Here is a 20,264-nt window from a genome sequence, read left to right on the forward strand (position 1 = left end):
TAATATAGTTTTATAGGTATACGTTTTATATAAGTTCATATAAGTGGGAAAAAAGTTCATCGATAATTACATCATAAAAATTATTATTCACTTAGATAAAATAACAACGGTTTTTGTTAAAAACAATATTTTTTTTTTTTATAAGTTTATTTAAAATTTTTATTTTTACACGCTTGTGTATAAATATTTATTATATGATCTTCATTGATTATATAGAAACGACTCTATACCGAAATAACCAATGTTTATACGAATGAAGTTATTCAATGTTATTTCTTAAAAAGTGTACGACACATTTCAGTGGCTGTACATTGTAGTTTGTTTCTTAAATCAAACGTTCGATGGTTATTTTCGCAAAGTAGAATTTTTTTCATACTTTTTCGAGTATGTAATTATTTCGAGTGAATAATTTTTCATCCCTTAGAAATATTATAAAACGACAGGAATGTTGAAGAAAATAATTTATCATAAAAATTATCGGACTCGAAAAATAATCAGTAATGCTTTGCGACGATTCAAGAAAGAATATGATATTACGGTCGATTATCACCACCATATTATTATTATAGATAGTTGGTACGATATTATATTATGCGACTATGAAAAAGAGGCAACTATATTATATCAGTAATAGCCGTGATTATCACCGGATAACGTCAGATTTAGGGTGTATTTTAGGGACGTCACGACCAAACAGAACATATAGCCACGTAAGATTTTTTCCTCCCCTTTCAGCACAACGTAAGACCTTATCATCGATCTCTTCGCAAAATATAGAATTGGGTTCACACCGCGCATAGTGCCTCGAGGTCAGCGCACAACATTAAGTTACGGGCCCGGACGTATCGAGCGCTTTTGTTTATTATTGTAAATGATTCGAGAAAAGGACAAACATAACACATAACCATACACTATACAGAGAGCGAAGAAGATACATCGTCACGCATGCATAATATTATATTTCTATTATCCTGATAGAATATTATGGCGACGCGTGACGGTGTGACATGACATTGAATTTTCATTCAAATTGCAATAAGTTTTCGGTTTTTTTTTTTTTTTTTACACACATTTCGGACTTCATTTGAATTCGTATTCCATCCGCAGACAGTGCGAAAATTACACGTCAAATACAATTCGTCAGGTAACAATATATAGAATCGACGAAAAGTATAAGGACTGACCAACATATATACCGCCCATCATCAACAATTTAATTTTCGTGAGCCCATCGTCTTTTCACACGTGATTTTCCACAATGAATTATTCGGGACGACTATAATAATATAATGATAATAATACACAGTAAACCAAAATTTGACGGAATGCGAAATTTCACTGTCGGTAATTTATTATTGTTACCTTTGTATTGAGTGGCATAATAATTTGATTTTTTTTTTATCGCTTTTCTCAATTAAGACGACACACTCATCACTACCTTTCCCGCTGATTGATAATATTATAAACATCGTCACCACTGCGCCTAGGAAAACTGTTTGCAGTACATAATGTTATTAATTATATTATATTATACCGTCGACAAGTTCGCGTGTTTTCTGATCGTAATATTATCAAGTAGGTAACATGTTGTGTTCCACCTGTCATCTAAAATTATTATAATAAAATGCTTGTCTCGTATAACTCCAAGTTTCGCAGTGCTACGTGGTTATCATTTTTATTGTTTTGTTGTACTATTTTTCTCCGTGCGGTAGCCCTAAACAGAGAATAGTTTTGTTCCCTCTCTCTTGACTCTATATTCAATATATTATACGCATAATTGGAAGGCGCCCGGTTAGTTGTTTGAGTGAAAACTCTTTTGACGATGAGAAGCAAAATAAAGTTCACCGGACAAATACAGCGGGGCAGTATTATATAACAGTATAGTGACTGCTATTTCAGTCCAACCGCAACCCTGGTCGTGTTTTTACCCGCACTTTCACGAGTGGTCGTCGCATTCAATAGGTTCCGAGTTTGGGGCGATGAGAAAATCGGAAAACACTCGACAAAGCAATCGCAGTGGTCTGAGTAATTCACCGAACCCCGAGGATTTGGCAGGTTGATAAAATATAATACGTTCTCTTGAAACACAGCCAATGTTTCTCGTCTTGCGTTTTGCTCGCGATCAGCATTTTGTATTCCTGTTCTGATGACATTATTGACAAATTGAATTCAATTGAATCCATTTTCATGGTGACATTTTAACAGATTGGTTAATATATTCAAAAGTCCAATAACTCTCTGGCCAGAGTATATTATATGAGGCAGGACAGAATAATTTATTCAGGTTTCGGGTCTATACTATTATAAAAAACGTTAAATTTTTAATTGGTATTCATTGCACTCATTATTATTGGGGTCGAATTTAGAAGTTGTTAGCTAACAATAAATAAATAAATGTGTGTTAAGTGTTGGTTGATGATTTTAAAGAATTTACTTGTTGAGAAATATTAAATATTTTAGGTACTGAGTGGAGCGAAGAATTTATTGATTTTACAATATTCTATTTGTGTGTGTGTGTGTGTATGTCAAAATTCACTTATTTACGTATAATAGAAAAAATGCTTTCATTTTCATTTTTGAGAGTGGTTTTAAGAAGGTCCAAAAGTAAAATTTTCCCAGTGTTTTTTCAATATTGTTTTTGCATTTAATATGAGCTCATAGTACGAGTATGTGTTGTACCGTTATAACTATAATCTACGATAGTCACAATAGTTGTCTGTTTACATATTGCCTAGAATTAAAAATTTTACGTAGGTTTGATGATGATCACATTATAGACGGGAGAAACTTCACATCATAAATCCTGAATTTTGTTCTTGGATTTATAATAAGGATTTATAAGCCTCCGATGTCAAGTTGAGCCTCTCTCACACACCATTGTAGAAAAAGGAAGAATAATGGTGTACGGTGATATATAAATCGGTAGTGCTAGTTGCCAAAATATCGTTGTTAGATGGGTCTGGGTATAATTTCCTAAATTAATTTATATTTAATATACATAGGAACTCTCAAATCATTTACCATAATGCGTCTACTATACTAGGTATAAATGCTTTACCCGATAAAGCAACGACTGCAGAATAAAATATACACTAATGGGTTTAATTAATTATATCGAGTTTACCGAAGATAATTCCATGTAATCACTAATCAGAATCACATAAATAAAATATCCATAATATTCGTAGTGTAATTATAAATTACAAAATGGATTCATCTACCTTTATTTTCACGCTCGATCTACACTGTATGTTTGTATATTTATACAGATTTTCGTCGTATCATGTTGGATTATTGTTTCGTTAAATAAACTAAAAGCCTTATTATACTATACCATTTCATTCACGGTGTATCATAATTCACCTTCTATCTTGTGTAAAGTCTAGCCAGGATTTCTCGAATGTCTATCAAATCGGTCCATTACCTTACTCAATCGAATTCAATACACTGATTATAAAATTATTTTTCACTTCTCCAAGACTTACGCTGTACCGTAACTATTTTCGCAAATAAAAAGGGGTTTTCGAAAGTTGCAAAAACGCTGAAAACACTACATAGACTTCTAATGGCACTATTTTTAAAGCTAATAGGTAACTTTAAAATACAATTTATAAGAAATGTTATCTATAGATTCGAAGCGAAGCGATAAATGTATTGATTTTACAACGACGTTTGTTTTTTTTGTGTCTGGAGACACCAAATGTTTTTATTATCATTTCATATGTATGATATATTTTTCTAAATACTTATTAGATTCTTTTTCAATTTTTATTTTTTTTAGTTTTTATCTATATAATATGTCGATAAAATATTTTTTGCTGAATCAAAAAGCTTGAGAATAAGAATAAACGATTATTATATAAGTTTTTATTATAGTCTATAGATATTTTAAATGATTAAAATTCGTCAAATTCAAGAAAATGTATTCGCAAATACCTACTTTAAATTGGTATAAAATTGTATAGGGCATAGGTAATAGCAATATACCAGCAGCTTTTATATAATATGTTTTATAAATATATACTATATTGTATGGCATATATATTTACATCTCGCTTACTGTCTTATGAATTTGGTTTAATGTTGATTTTGCATGAAAAAGCTATTAGGGGTTTACATATTATATTGTATATAATATACATATATGTATATTGATATATTATATATTACCAAAAAGTCACTTAAAGTTTTTTCAAATTTATAATGTAATATTAATGCGAGTTTTTGGTTTTATTTAACATCGATTCATCGGAATTCCCGTGATGTCATGTATAATATAATAACGAGAATATTGTTTTGTGTAAATACACATCGGTTGTGCGATATAAGTTTTAGGTATGAATTTAATATGCATGTAGTTTTGTAAAGCCATTTGCTATTAACGGGGTTAACGTTGACGTATTGAAGTCAAAGGCATGCACAATATAGATTTTTTTTTTGTATAAACCTCTTTTGAAATGTAATTATTACAATAAATTAATGAAAAATAAATGCATAGAATCATTGCATGTGATACCGTTTCGTTATTTTAAAAAAAAATACGTTTATCAATACTTCAGACAGACTTTAATCGACGATACCAATATTGAGAAAATCTCAAGTAGAAGAAGAAAATAGTGCATCTGTATACAATGGTTCAACCAAATGTCTATAAAAAAATTCCATGATTAATATCTCTGAAAAATTGGTTTATAATTTAAATATAATTTCTTAGTGTCATGTTTTTTAAAACTTATTACATATTTTATGGAATAAAAATTCATAAATAAAAAGATTATTAAAGATTAAAGACGAGTTATAAGTTTATTTATTATAAATAATGTTTAAATCATAAGTCGTATTTGCAGTTATTTATTTATTTTATTTTACAACTTACCAGTTATTGTTTGAATAACTATATTGTAGCTATGTTTAAATTACGTTTTTTTCTATGTAAGTATTTAAATTATCTATAGTTATTAATGCCTAAATATTCATTGGTACATTTTGTATCTTTTACTAATTGACTGCTTAATTCTTGCATACAAACTGACTGGATATTATTTGAATTTTCATTTGATGTATTTCATATTCTTAATATTTTTTTGATTCAAAAAATCCATGTATTAGCTTAAAATTATATTATATATTAATAAATATTCATTGAATAGGTAAATTATAATAATTTAGAACAAATTTTGTTTGTAAATAATTATATTCTTGACAATAAGTTGGTCGTTTAAGTAATTAGGGATTTTTCAAAAATACATGTGAAATAAATAAAATTTCAACAAAATGGTAGGACCCTTACCAAAAATATTCAACAAACTGTTATGAATAATTTTGGACGGTTTTTGAAGTGTTAGATAAAGTTTTAGCTGTTGGCGTGAACGCGTTAATTTTCTAAGGAGCTTTTAGGAAATTGCTCATAACTTTTTAACGAACGTCAAATAAATTGTAAGAACATTATAACAATGTCCAACAAATGATCAAGAAAATGTGTCGTATATAGTTTTAGATTAATTCTGATACAATTGTATCACCAAGTATCATCATTTCCAAGACGACGTCCCGTGTTAATGTTGCCTGAGAAACGAATCAATTGTATTTGATTATTTTTGAATTATTTAATCAAACTGTTTTCAGGTGACATTTTATGATTGAAACATTTTTCGCAGACATTTGGTACTGAACCATATGTACGATATACAATGCTCTTTTATCCCGATTCGGCTACGTTCTACAATTATTCTGATGTTAGTTTTGTAGTTCTGTCTCGTATAGAATTGATTGCGTAAAATTTCTGAACGATTCAGTTACTATATACAAAGCATACATATGTTTGGGATTTTTATTTCAATTTCATTCCAGTTAGGTAGTGCGTTAAAACTTTTTAGTTTAGTCCCGTTGGCCTTGCAATGTTTATGTAGGTATTTTGAATTAGCGATAGTCGTGTTTGGTGATCTTATTCGATTAGATGTATCTTTTTCGGAAATCTTTCTATTTCGTCGATAGTTTTATCACGAATAAGATATTGGTGCGTCTACGATTTATGTGTTTATTTCATGATTTGCACATGGCCATAATCAGTAAACAGTATATTTTCCCCTTGTTTTGTTAAGATTAAAAGATACATTTATTTTAAAACTCAACTACTGTACTTTTGGTATTTAGAATTTTAGTCCATAATATTAATTAAGTGTTAAGTAGGTATGTTATTGTAATAATAATAGCACGATGAGGTAAAATATCATTTTTTGACTTTCAAATTTTATCGTTGAATACACGCGTTATTAATATGTCGACAAACACGATAATTGGGGAAGTCTAATAATAATAATAATATATTAAACAACGTCTCTTTTGGACGACGATGAAAGCGTTCGAAGCAATTATTGAATTACTCGGAGGGAATGGATATGGGGTAAGTGTCTCGGCCAGACGCTGCTCCTGGTGAATTTAATTCATCGGAAGTGAACAACACACTTTGCGAACTCTATGCCATAGGTACCACACACACATAAACACACACACACACACACACACACACACACACACACACACACACACACACACTAACATATACACGCGCGCGTCTATTCGCCGGTTTTCCACGCGTCTTGGCGTGTGTGAGGCGCCTACCCGCTCGTTTTCCGGAAACCCGAGGCGACCTGCATAGGTGTGTTTTGTGCGTGTGTGCATGCAGGTAAGTTATAGCGGCGAGCTGCTCTCTGTATAAGTTTTGCTCGCATAATACGACGTGTTCGCATTGTCCGGAAGTACGACGTGGTATATACTACGCGCAGTTACCAAAACCGCCATGATAGTCTCCGCCCGCGACGCATAAACGACATTCCGGCAATACCATCGGACGCGGAGTGTGTAGAGCACTTCGAATTTTAATGATTTAATAATACGATAACAAAGAATATCATACTGCGCTGGGTTGTTCCTAATTTGTATTATCATTGTGATTCCACTGTTTTCATAACTGACACCTGCAGAACGTAAGAATCTACACGTGTCATTATCTACATTTTATAATATTTGAAATATTTTTTAATATCAAAAGCTTAATATTGAAATTTTATGATAAAATTATAGTTAGGGTAAAAAGTCAGGTAATTAAACATAAATATCATTAAAATACAGCTAAATATTCTAAGTTGTATAAAAAAGACAAATCATATTAAACTTTAGTAAGATATTATACACGCATGTTATAAAAGTTTGATAAAACTTCAATATGGAGCCTATAGGTATCAAATTTAAATGGTAAAATATATTCTCTTACTTATAACTCTCACTATTTAACTTAAATGTCCCGCAGTTTAATACCCATTACCAGGTTCCCTTCTACATCTATATTCGTAATATATGCAACATAAATTATTGAACGAACTTATTAAACGAATTATGACTATTGATAATATTCGTTTTCAAAAATATTGTTTCATGTTATTTAAAATGACTTTATTTAATACTATTCATTAACTATTAATCGTTTGAAAAATTGTAAATATCTGTCCAAAACGCTTTATATTATCTATTAAAATAAAATAAATATATAATAATATTTTATTATATTATATTACAATATTAACTCTATTAATTAAATATACTAATACATTTTTATATCATAAATAGTATATTATTTTATCTATTTTTTTCTTAGCAAAGAAATATAATAGAAACATAATATTTTATTAAAAATAGAAAAAAAAACACTTATTATATTAGATAGTTCAATGAAAAATTACATTTTTCACTGATATTTTATGAATAAACCCGAGGAACTAATACTAATCGTACTATTCGTACTAGTATTAAATTATGTTCGTTACAGAATTAGTTATTTTAGTAATTTTCGTGACGTTTTATAACATACAATTAGTTCGGATTGGCCATCGGGTGTAAGCGAATAAATAAATGACACTAAATTTACATATAGGTATTATCAATCTTAATTGTGCTGTGGTAAAAATGAAATAAATTTGACGCTTATCAGTGTATTAATAATACGCCTACGCCCAACACCTACTGCCGGCGATGAAAATAAAAAATAAAAATACTATTTAAAGAAAAGGAGTCGTACATCAATATACCGTGTATATATACATATATATACATATTGATATTATTATTATATGGAGTGTGAGGGGACCCCAAAAGAAACGTTTCGTGATAACATCGCGAGGTCGGCCGCGTTCGCACATTTATACGTATAGGGGTTGAGGCATTTCGGCGAGGACGGACATTGCCGAACCCTTCGCGTGCATTCCGGCGGAATGTGAATGGGCGGAAAGTCGCTGTTGGGGCCATGGTATTATTCGACAAAGGTCGACCGGACCCCCCGTCAAATCCAATGAACCGAAACGTTATTCTAATTCATTTAATAACGGCTGCCGGTGTGTACACATATATATCTACGCGAAATACCGACGGTATAGCGGTGTAGTGTTTGTTGACCGGCGGCCGGCGGGGAGGGCGTAGGGTGTGCACCTATATACACCTATACCCCGTGCGAGTCGCGTTGGATATTTTTATTTTTTTTTTCCTTTCGGGCAAGGGTCTTATTTTATGTGTCGACGAAATTATATTCACCAGTATACATACAATATAATATACGAAAACGGTCTTTTAAAAGGTCTTTCTTATTATTATTTTCACCGTACAAACTGCTGCAGTAATTGAAATGCCCCAAACATGCCCGACAAACCGTTATGAAATTAGTTCCACACACAACGTACATATGTATGGTATATATACTTTCGTGCACACACACACAGACACACACACACGCGTCGTTCGACCTTTGAGCGCGTTTAATGCACAAATTGTTTCCGCCGCCACTGCTGCAATAGGTCCTATTATACACACACCGCACTGCTGCCAGACTGCCTTTAATTTATTGTCATCCCTGTTGAATTATAATAATATATCGCTTAACGATGAACGACAATATTATTTTTGAAAAAGTATTATAACATTCCTCGAACACACTTCCGTGTAATCATTTTTTTTATTAACGCAAATTATTTACTACAGGTGTACCTAACCGTGTTTTATTCAAACATTATTTTTTTTCATTTATTTAGAACTCGTTTAACTCTACTTCGGAGTATATCTACCATATTTGTTATTATCATTTTTCTCGAAAATCATTTAATTAATAATATAAAATATTTCATAATTTTATCGTTTACTGATTTCTAAGGTAATGCGAATAAAATTTTCTTAGAAAGCTATAACAAATTATGAAATTACAAATTTTACTGTTATGATTTTGCCATTATCTATATCTACCTACCCACATACCCGTTAAAACTGAAATTAAAATTAGTTAGTTAATTATTTGTGTGTACTTTTTATTTTTTTTTTGTAGTTACATACATGAACGTAAATAATAAAGATATTTTTATACTTAAATCGTATTATAATTTTTTAATATGAGTAACTATTTTATTATGTTTTATTATTTTGAGATTTATAAACATTTTTATACAATTTTTCAAAACAAAACTGCCATCATATTATCATTCTGATAAAATGTATAGATATTATGCAGAATTGTCTGCATAAGTATTTAGTAAACATTTTATTGAAGCCGTTTTTTCCCCTATTAATGAGAATTAGGATATCGGAGTGGAAAAAAAACGCACGGCTATTAAATTAGCACAAGAATAAAAAATGGCGGATAGCGTTAAATGGATTATCTTGTTAGTTACAGCTTAACTCGTACCGAATAAATGTTTTTCGAGATGAATCGTTTTCATCCATTTAGATCCAACAACGTAGTATGTTTAATGAGAAAACATGAGATAGAAAACTGTCAGATGCTTGCCAAATTAAAACGGATATCAGCTGATAATAATCATTTTGCATTAATTTAAAAAAAAACCCAGTTTTCATAATATATATTATAGTTCACGTATAAAGCTGAAATCCACAAATATTTTTATTAAAATTCATTTTATTTTTTTTATAAAAAACTTTTCTCGTTATCAATTTTTCTCACCTTTTTCAAATTGTCCTGTCGTACCTTCTGCCACAACTGTCAAAGTCATTGCTCTCCTCAATTACAGTGTCACAATTATTTTTATTTTTGCCTTTCATATTAGCTTTTTATGTAACTCCAAAATCGATTATTTAATTATTTATTTATTTTTTTTTTTTCGCAAATTACAGCTGTTTGTTTTTAATTTATCACCGAACCCTTCTATACATGCAAACCTAACCTTACGAAGGTCTGTTGGACGGTCATTAATTTTTATGACGCCAAACAGAAAAAAAAAAATCAATTGGTCTTATTGTTTTGTATCAATACCTATTCAATTTCATATTGGATTAATGTTCATTTCAATGTTTTTTAATTACACTAACAAGCTTTTTTTTCCTATACATAATTTTATTATACCGGATGTATAAACATTAAATCATACGTAAGCAAAAGTCGTATATTAAACAGTGTCACGATATTATATTAATTTTCGAATTACGATTTACGATGTACATATTAGTAATTTTGTTTTTTTTATTTATATTATGTTGGACTTGTTAGAGTATCCAACATTACATTTAATGTATTTTAATATCAATACATTTTAATACGTCATATTATTTATTTTTATTCTATGGTAATGAGTTTGACTGTCAACAAAGTTTTCTATTTCTATTTTTTTTAAATATATTACATACGTTATTAACAGAAAAAATAGGATTTTAAATTTAAAAAAAATGTCACATCATTTTTTTGAATCATGTAGTAGAGTTTTTATTATGTTTTCAATTTTTTCATAACATGTTACATGGGTTACATAAGATATCAAAAATTAGTCAGGCAGGTGATGTGGGTTTGTTTTCGAGAAGTTGGAGATGTATTTTATATTCATTAATTATAAAAGAAAGATAACGTATATGAGCTTTTATTATATTAATGCTAGTGTTTTTTTTTCTGGATACGACTATGGTGTGTTTTAGGGGGTGTTTGGGGGAGTGGGTGGAGTATTAATAAGTCCTAAACTTCAATTTGACAATTTTGCACATAGGAGGTTGTTTCGCGTCAACGACAATATTTTTCTCTCACGCATTCTCACACAAATAATAATACACACATAAATATTATATATTTATATCGTAATTTATATGTTCATATGTACATATCAAATGCACATGATATAGATGTGTACGTGCTCGCGCGCGTGTATGTGTGCTTAACAATGATTAACAGAACAAAAGAAAAACTACAATGAGGTGTTTATTAATATACGGTCTGTGCACACCAAATCCCATGATTTATTATAATATGGTACCGCTTGTAAAGCCTTTCTGCGGCGGATAAAATATTAAGGAATTCGACCATTATTATATTATTATCTCTGTACTGTGCTTGTTTCAATTCGCACATAATATACATAGGTATACGTATATTATTGCACGTATTACATTATATTATATTGTATATATGATACGACATTGTGATATTACAATAAGCGCGGCAATGTAGCCGCTCAGTCGAACTCGAAATGTTTAGCCGGAAAAACCGCAACCGCATAGTCGATTGCACACATGTATTAGTGTACAATATTATAATATGTACCTACAATGTACATTATTATACTAGGCGGTTATTTTTATAACATCACGTTACAGTGATTTTTCTGGCGAATTTGAGCGTTTTTTATTATTATTATTTTTTTTTCCAAAAACTTTGTTTTGTAATTACAAGGAATCGTTTGGTTAAAAAAAAACACGGATATGCCATCGCGAGAATATAGTGATATTTGGATTAACGTGCACAATTTTTTTTTCTCATTTATATTTTTTCTTCTCCCCCTCCCCGTCCCCGTCACGCTAAGTTTCCGAGCAGCTCCACAGTTGTTCCGCGCATATACTCGTACATATATAATATACGTACCTGTATAATAATTAGGACATTTATATACATGTATATGCGCTTTTGACAGTACTTGCAAAATCCATAGGACACAAAGTGACGTGATATTAATTTTACGTCTTTATATTATATACATTAAATATATAAGGCCGCCGTGCATATAGGTACAAACATTAATGTACTATATTGTGACAACATTTCAGGACGAATGTCGAATGTCAGACGTGCCATTAAAATAAAAAAATCATTCTCAGCCGTTAAAAGAGCGAGTAAATAGTGTTTATTATTTCTCATCATTTATTTATTTATTTTTAGATTCTGAGTGGAGCGATGTTTTTTTTGTGTATGTGTAACCGTTTTATAATAGAAAAAAATGCTTTTATCTTAAACTTTAAAGATTAGCAAATTGGATTTAGTCAGTAATGTTGGGGAATGAGAGGTCAAAATTGAAAAATCTCAAAAATTCTAATAATTGAGAAAATTAAATGTGAAAAAAACCGAAAATGTTTACTTAAAATCAATTTTTGACAAAATAGATTTTCTTCTTTTGTTGTAATTCAAAAACAGATACTCGTTGAAATGTTCTTAAAATTTTAAAATTAAAATTTTTTATGCGTTATATTAATAATTGAAGTTCACATGATAACCAAATTTGTCAAAATCATGAACATTTTAATATTATTTTGTAGTCAAAAATGTATAAAATTGTCAACTTCTTTTAGTTAAGGATTGTAAATTTGACTCAAGATTCTTTATAACTAGTTTATACAAAAACCAGAAAATGTAATAAATATACAAACAAAATTTTTATTACGAAATTTTACTTTCAAATTTAGATGACGAAAATAGATATTTTTAAAGAATGAATTTTTAGTTATTTTGTTGTAATTAGATTCCCAAAATCTTGAAATTTTTATAAACCATGTAGAATCTTCAATATTATTCAATGACTTCTCAAATATTAGTCTGTTTCGGAGAATGGTTAAATAAAGCAAAATATATTTATTGTATTTAGATTTCCAAAAAACGCATTTTCAAAGGACTTATTTGCACTAAGCGATGAGCAACGCTTTTAATAATATTCTGAAAAAGTTATTTTTCAATTGAAAATATTATATTTGTTGAAGTTTTGTGGTAGATATTATATGAACGAACTGATTATTCAAATCGTTGAAATTACACAATATTATGAATTTATGACATAGTTTGAAGCATAATCTTTTAGGGATTAAAATAGTTGGTTGCATTTAATATTTTCCTATCATTGATTTTATTATTATTATTTGCTAACTGATAACACTAAATATTTTTAAATTTAGAATTTATATTACTAATACATAATACATAATATTTGAAAATATTTCACATTTGATAAAAATCCAATGGCAAGTACCTACCTCATGTGATACTTACACTATCCTCACGTTCCGTATTTTGAAAGGGATGAAGGATGTTCGTTACGTGAACAGCTAACTGATTCGGATTCAACGTGACGTACGAAATGTCACATTGGATTTCGATTCGGTTGGATGTGAAATACGATAAATTTAACGTATTCTTACAATTCCGACTAGCATCTTTAATAATATGACGTAGGTATTTACTATTTATTGTTATTCCGATCGTTTTTCATTTCATTTACCACAAGTAGTACCTACCTACGTTTTTATCAAGTGCCATCTACATTTTATCTATCTTGACCCATATGGAGTCGGTTACGGTACGTTTTTGAATATTTTTCTCGGTTAGCTAATCAATTTCCGCCGTTAAAAGTCCCTTAAAATCAGCATATACGACTTCGGCAAACAGTATAATTCGTATAGGTTATTCGATATTATACATTCTCCGATTAAAATAAGGGACGACAAGAAAGAGAGAGAAATTGTATACTATTACGTGTGAAATACGTAAAAAAAAAAGAAACCGCACGACGACAATATTCGTGCGATATAGGTTATTCCAAGTAAATAACAGTAATAATAATATAGACCTTCGCCGTAGCAGCCGACTAGCAGGTCTGTGCCCGCCTCGCGCCATCCGCACAAATTAAAAGCCGTCATTTCGGACCATCCGCTGCGCTGTCGGTGTAATAGATGTATAGTTGTAATGGCGCGAGATACAATAATTTATAATATATATATATAATCGGTATAATATAGTTACGTACATTATTGTGTGTACACGCAGCAGTGGCGGACGGCAGCGAGCGCAACGGGCGTAAAAAACCCGAATCCCCGAGACACAACCCTTCCCGCGGTCTCGAAGCAACTAACCCTGCACACCGTGAACACACCAGATATATTTGCACACACACACACACACACACACACATACGTATATATATATATATATTAATAATAATATACTACACTAGGCCAATTATTAACGCCCGGCGACGATATTAACATGCAAAACCCAACGCTATCCGGTTTATCTGTTAATTGGCCTGGAAATTTACGACTATACGTACCACCACTCGGATTCGTAAACTTTTCTCGTCGTCCCGCCGCCCGTCCGGTATGGAAAAAAAAGTCGCGGAAATCCACCGCCCATCTCCGCCGCCGCCGCAGTGACGTGCAGTCGCACTCGTGCTGAGTTGATGCGCGGGGACGAGGAGCGGAGAATTCAATTAAATTCCGTACGGAAAGACAACCAATGGGCCGGATTATACGACTGTTTATTCGACGGGCCTCGCCGTCCGCCCCGGTTTTGTACGATATAATATTTTATTACAACGATATATATATATATAATAGTGTGTATAGTCGGCCACGTGCGATTTGTACGAGGCGCGGCTGCGATTGGTATAGGAAATGGTTTTCGACGTCCGCGTGGTTAGTGGTTGCACACCTGACCAGCAAACCGTTATAATTCTATGCCGGCGAAATTACCATAAATCAAATCTAAAAGTCATAGATATAATATTGTTTACTTACCGTTTACGCGGTTTGGTCGTCTATACAACTACTCGTTAGGCGGTGATAAACTTTCCCGATGCTTCCTGCAAGTCCAGATCTCGCCGATAGACAGATAAAACGTTTTCGATATAAACTTTTAAGATCCTAAAGACTACTTTGGAGCGGTTTTACGGCGATTGTGATTTTTTTTTTCTAGAAATAATTGTCTACGCCTGCCGTTTTCTAAAACATTAATACGGTCAGCGTGTAGTGCATGTTAAATAACATTGTATAATTTCCACAGTCCGTACAATTATGCGTTACATATAAGAACGTAATGATATCATATTATAGGTAGAATAATATCCGTACAAAGTACACGTCATTTTAAATTATATACTGGTATTTGTGAGTTTAGTGAACGATCAGAGATTTTCAAAAATAGGTTAAGAGTTGAAAGCAAACCAATAATGGTTTACGTCGTGAAATTGCATTTGCGATGGCAATCATATCGTTTGTATTAGAGTACGTGGTTCATAGATTATTTTGAACCATTTTTTTAAATATTAGATAAGATAGTTATATCATGAACTATGAAGTAGAAAATAAGATACGAGACGTGTTTTTTTATGAATTATTATTGGATAATTCAATGGTTTTATTATTTTTCTATAACATATTACATTTGTTAGTTTGATTCCATTTTGTGTTCTGAGTGTAGCTATATATGTGTTGTTTTTATAAAGATGCAAGTTTTTTTATTATATGATAATAATAAATTGTTATCTTATTAAGACTAATTTTGATAGCTATTTGAATGCAGCGGGCATATTTGTGAATAATGAAATACAAGTAGAGACTCAAAACTTTTTACCGCTACGTACTTATACGTATTCATATTAAATTAAAAAAAATACATTTAAATATATTTCAAGTTATTTTACACAAATAATTATTACATAACATATTATATGATTATTTTTTTGCAAAAATTATTTTCAATCTTCACACTATTACTAATATCAATACAAATATATTATAATAGAATATCCTTAGAAATATATGCTGACAAACCGTCTACGCTCAGTGTTTTTTAGTATACGATGATCTATCATTAAATTCAATTTGAATAGATCTATTACAGTTTTATACCCAATTCTCAATTACATTTAAGTATATTCGACACCTACACTATACAGCATATGCAGAGCGAGTTTCCAGTTTTCTTTAAATTTGAATTGTAAAATTATGGTAGCTAATAATATTATAAAAAATTCAGATAATGTATACAAACATAGAAGACAGATTTAATAACTATGATAAATCACTTTCAATATTTAATTAAAATAAGAAAATAATATTTATTTTAAGTGAAACATATATTTTATCTCTGAAATAAGATATGTTTGGTGATATCGCTTAAATTTAAAGTATAATTTACCATAATTTAGCTAGAAAAATGGTATAACCAGTAACTGTACCTGCCTTGTTTGTACACTCATCTACAATCCGTAAGGCTTGTACATAATCATTAAGAATGTTTTCCATTATCATTATTACTGTTATTATTGTGTTTTTATACTAGAAAATGTTTTCTTTGTTAATTTAGAATTTTTATTTGAATACAATGTTTTAATTATTGAACATTATACAAAAAAAAAATATTATAATCAATTCACGAGACACTTAGTTATGTGACTCAAACATACTAGCAAATATAATCTTAAACGTAATTATCTACGTTATTATAATGTTCTTTGTCAACTTATTTGATTATCATTGAGTATAAAATTCCAGGCATCTCCCCAGGCAAATCTGTTATTAATACATTATACATTTTAAGGTGAATTTAAATGAACTAATTATAAATCCGTATAATTTTGTCATTGTACATTTTATTCATAACAACGTCAACAAGCATAAAATCTTAAAAAGTTTTAATGTAGAATATTCGTTTTGAATAATTTTATAGTTTTGTTTTCAAATTATTTAGATGTCAATATATTTATATGATGTTTAATTGACAGAATTTATTATTTTAAGAAAACAACAAAATGGTATACAATCTATATCTATGATACCAATACAACGCCGTTACATCTCCGTAATTTGTAATTTATTTGTTTTAAATTTTTTTGGATAAATATAACCATTTGATCGATGTAAATTTTAAAAATATGTATTCGATGTGAGAAATTTGCAATATAATACTTATATAATATTTGTTATTTAAATAGATTAAAAAAAATCATTTAAACGCGTAGTGCCTTATTTGATCACGATTATTTATTATTTTTATGTCATTATTTTAAAACATTACTAGTAGATACCTCTATAGTTAAAATATTCTAAATTAATATATTTTAGCACAATCCTTTAGGGTTAGCGTAGAACTATATAGAATCATACTTACTGGTGTCAGATCTACATATTTTCGACGGACAGACATTGATACTATTGATATACCTATATAGGAAATTAATACACTCACGTGTCGGCGTCTGTTTCAGTGACCAAGATCAAATACTAACACCTCAAACCTATAAACCAATAAACAACATTATCTCGTACATTGGCTGACAACGTGACTAAATTATTTTATATTTACAGCTTTGACGTAAGAGGCATGCCGTTGGATCAAGCACACCATTATTCAGCGCCGGAAGTGTTCGGCAACCGTGCCTCCTTCCGGACAGTTACAGATCCGGCATGTCTATTGGTGGATGAAGTGCACCGGAACGATGAGGGCGTGTATAGATGTCGTGTGGATTTCCGAAATTCAGCCACCAAGAGTTTCCGATACAACTTGTCCGTCATCGGTAAGTGATCTTCTATTCCGATATTATAACAGTGGAATTTTTACAAGCAGATTTAACGGTATTTTTCTGTCGTGTTAAAATACGTATGAATCTGCAGGAGCAATGGCATGCTGATTGTTTGATAAATATGAATATTTTTTTTTGAATATTGTTATTTGTTTGTATTGTATATTTATTTATTTAAATTTACTTAGAATTGTGTATGCTACACTATACGAGATAAGTTATTTCTTTTACCCGTGTGTAGGATATCTTACAACGTTATACCCATGCAGGCGGACGTGTCGGGTTTATGTTTTATTATTATTATTATTATTATTTATTATTATAGGTTAGGTATTTTGAGTTATTAGGTATGATAATAATCATGAATATGAATTATTGCGATAGTCCGATAAAATATTTTTATTATTTTATTCCAAAAAAACCTGAATGTGGAACCGAGCCAATATAAAACAAATATAAAAAAGAAGAAGAAAATTTGTTCAACACAATCGATTGAAATAATTTCTAAAATTACATAATAGTAATGTAATGTTTAAGGGTAATTATATAACGTAGTTTATGGTGTATTCAAACTAAACAACATGAGAAGTTAAATTGATAGGTAACACTTATATTTCCTATAACAAAGATATTGACTTCGTATAAGTAACAACTTATAAGACAATCAAAAGTCAAATGCACGCAATAGGAACCTACTACCACAAAGTTCAAGAGACAAATATATATTATCCTTTACTAATATAGTAATATCCATATTATGCTACGTATCCGCGTGTTGACAATCATAAATAGAAAGTTATAACGATGAGCAAATAACTCAAATACAATATCATAATATAGAATCGACTAAAATGTAAATAATGTAAGAATTTCGTTATTCTTTACAAACTGTGTGGTTGTTTTAAAGTATATTCATTTTACATAACGTTAAACAATACAAATTGTAGCAGAAACGAAAAACATAATATTGTAATGATAATAAATAATATAAAATATAATAATATATTATATTATAATATACAGAATATAACTAAAATCACCGGGAGGTGTAATTAACCAACTATGTAAATAATAAGTTATTACCAACAATTTTTATATTTTTATAATTTTTTTTAAAATATGGTTTTAAATTTAGATACTATATGATAACTGTTAATTAAATATTAAATATTGACTAGATCAAGAAGTATTACATAGTTATTACCTAGTTTATCACATAATATTATATTATATCAGCTATTTTTACTTCGACCTATATACATGTTTATTTTAAATAATATTATTATTATGTTATTAAATTTGAATAAATATTGTCGTACAATGTACATAAAAATAAATTTGTATGTCGTTATGTGTTGTAATTTTTATAGTAAAGTATAACAAAATACGCAAGTCATTTTCGAGTACTTCTTTAAGCCAAGCCGGGAACAACGCTGGCGCCTTCATTATTCGACTATACGAGCGCATAAAACTAAATTAAAAATAAAACTGGGAAAAAGATTAAATAATAATAATAGTAAAAATAATCCTTGTTGAATATTATGACTGTACGTGATTTTAAACAAAAACGACATTGTAAATAACAAAACATAGGGCAGTGATTAAATAGATAGATTGAAAACAAATTGTGCATTTATGTCGACAATAATTACATCAGCCCGGTGTTCCACAGAAATTAAAAAAAATCGCATCTAGTTTTGTGTTGTCATTAATATATGAATAATTTATTATCGACTGGTTTTAAATTAACACGGTAAACGCGGCATTACCACTAAAGCCGAAAATGAATCATTATTCGTGTGGTTTAAGCTTTCAGACAAACAATAAGCTTTCACGTGTAATTATTGGCTGAAACCCAATTTAACGTTTTATTTTTATTTTTAAATTGCATAACTAAACGAAATTAATTCATTCCATAGTGGCGAATTGTAATAAACTTTTATTTAAAATTAGTTTACACAAGCATTGCTTGCAGACAAATATTTAATTAAAAAAATTAAACCAAACGAAGAACATTTATAATATGTACAACTTAATTGAAAACAAAAAAAAATAAAATTGTTAAATAGTTGGATTTCTCTGTTTTTACCGAGTTAAACAATTATTCCAGATGTTAGTCATTCAATAAACGTAAGTGTATATTGCATTTTTTTTAACTTTATGCTTAATATAAGATTTTATTTAATTACCACTGTAATAGTTTTCTCCATCATCATATAGTTTGAAATGACGACTTGTGTTTCTAGTTGCGTTCCAATAAATTAAAATAATTAGAACTAAGATAATTAAGTGAACTTAAAAATCATAAAAAATAAATAGAGTTTAAATAATGTAATAATTAAATAATATAAAAATAGAGTAAGCATGCTTAGTGAAACATCCTATATACATAATATTAATTTTAATATTTAGGCAGTATTAACCATTAGACCGTCACTATGCAAATAACATAAGTCACTAACAAAAATCATTCATTCACGTCATGATAAATTGTGTTCATTATTATACTATTTAAAAATATTTTTATTTATAAACAAAATCAATTGATTGAACATACGAGTAGGTGTAACACTTTTACAATGCATATTATTAAAATAATGACCTTTCAACTTCAAAAATTAAATACATTTTTTTATATTTATATGTATACTCGTTTATCAAAGGCTC

General features: G+C 29.6%; 1 protein-coding gene across 2 annotated transcripts in view; it reads left to right on the top strand.

Moving 5' to 3' along the window:
* LOC132929426 (hemicentin-1-like) overlaps positions 1-20,264 on the top strand; it is a 316,445-nt gene that overhangs the window by 131,419 nt on the left and 164,762 nt on the right. For both annotated transcript variants that reach the window (XM_060994762.1, XM_060994763.1), the window contains exon 3: positions 17,383-17,591. In XM_060994762.1, coding sequence (XP_060850745.1) covers positions 17,383-17,591 — 209 coding nt within the window. The remainder of the gene's footprint in view (positions 1-17,382; positions 17,592-20,264) is intronic.

This window comes from Rhopalosiphum padi, chromosome 4 (assembly GCF_020882245.1).
Source record: "Rhopalosiphum padi isolate XX-2018 chromosome 4, ASM2088224v1, whole genome shotgun sequence".
NCBI lineage: Eukaryota > Metazoa > Arthropoda > Insecta > Hemiptera > Aphididae > Rhopalosiphum > Rhopalosiphum padi.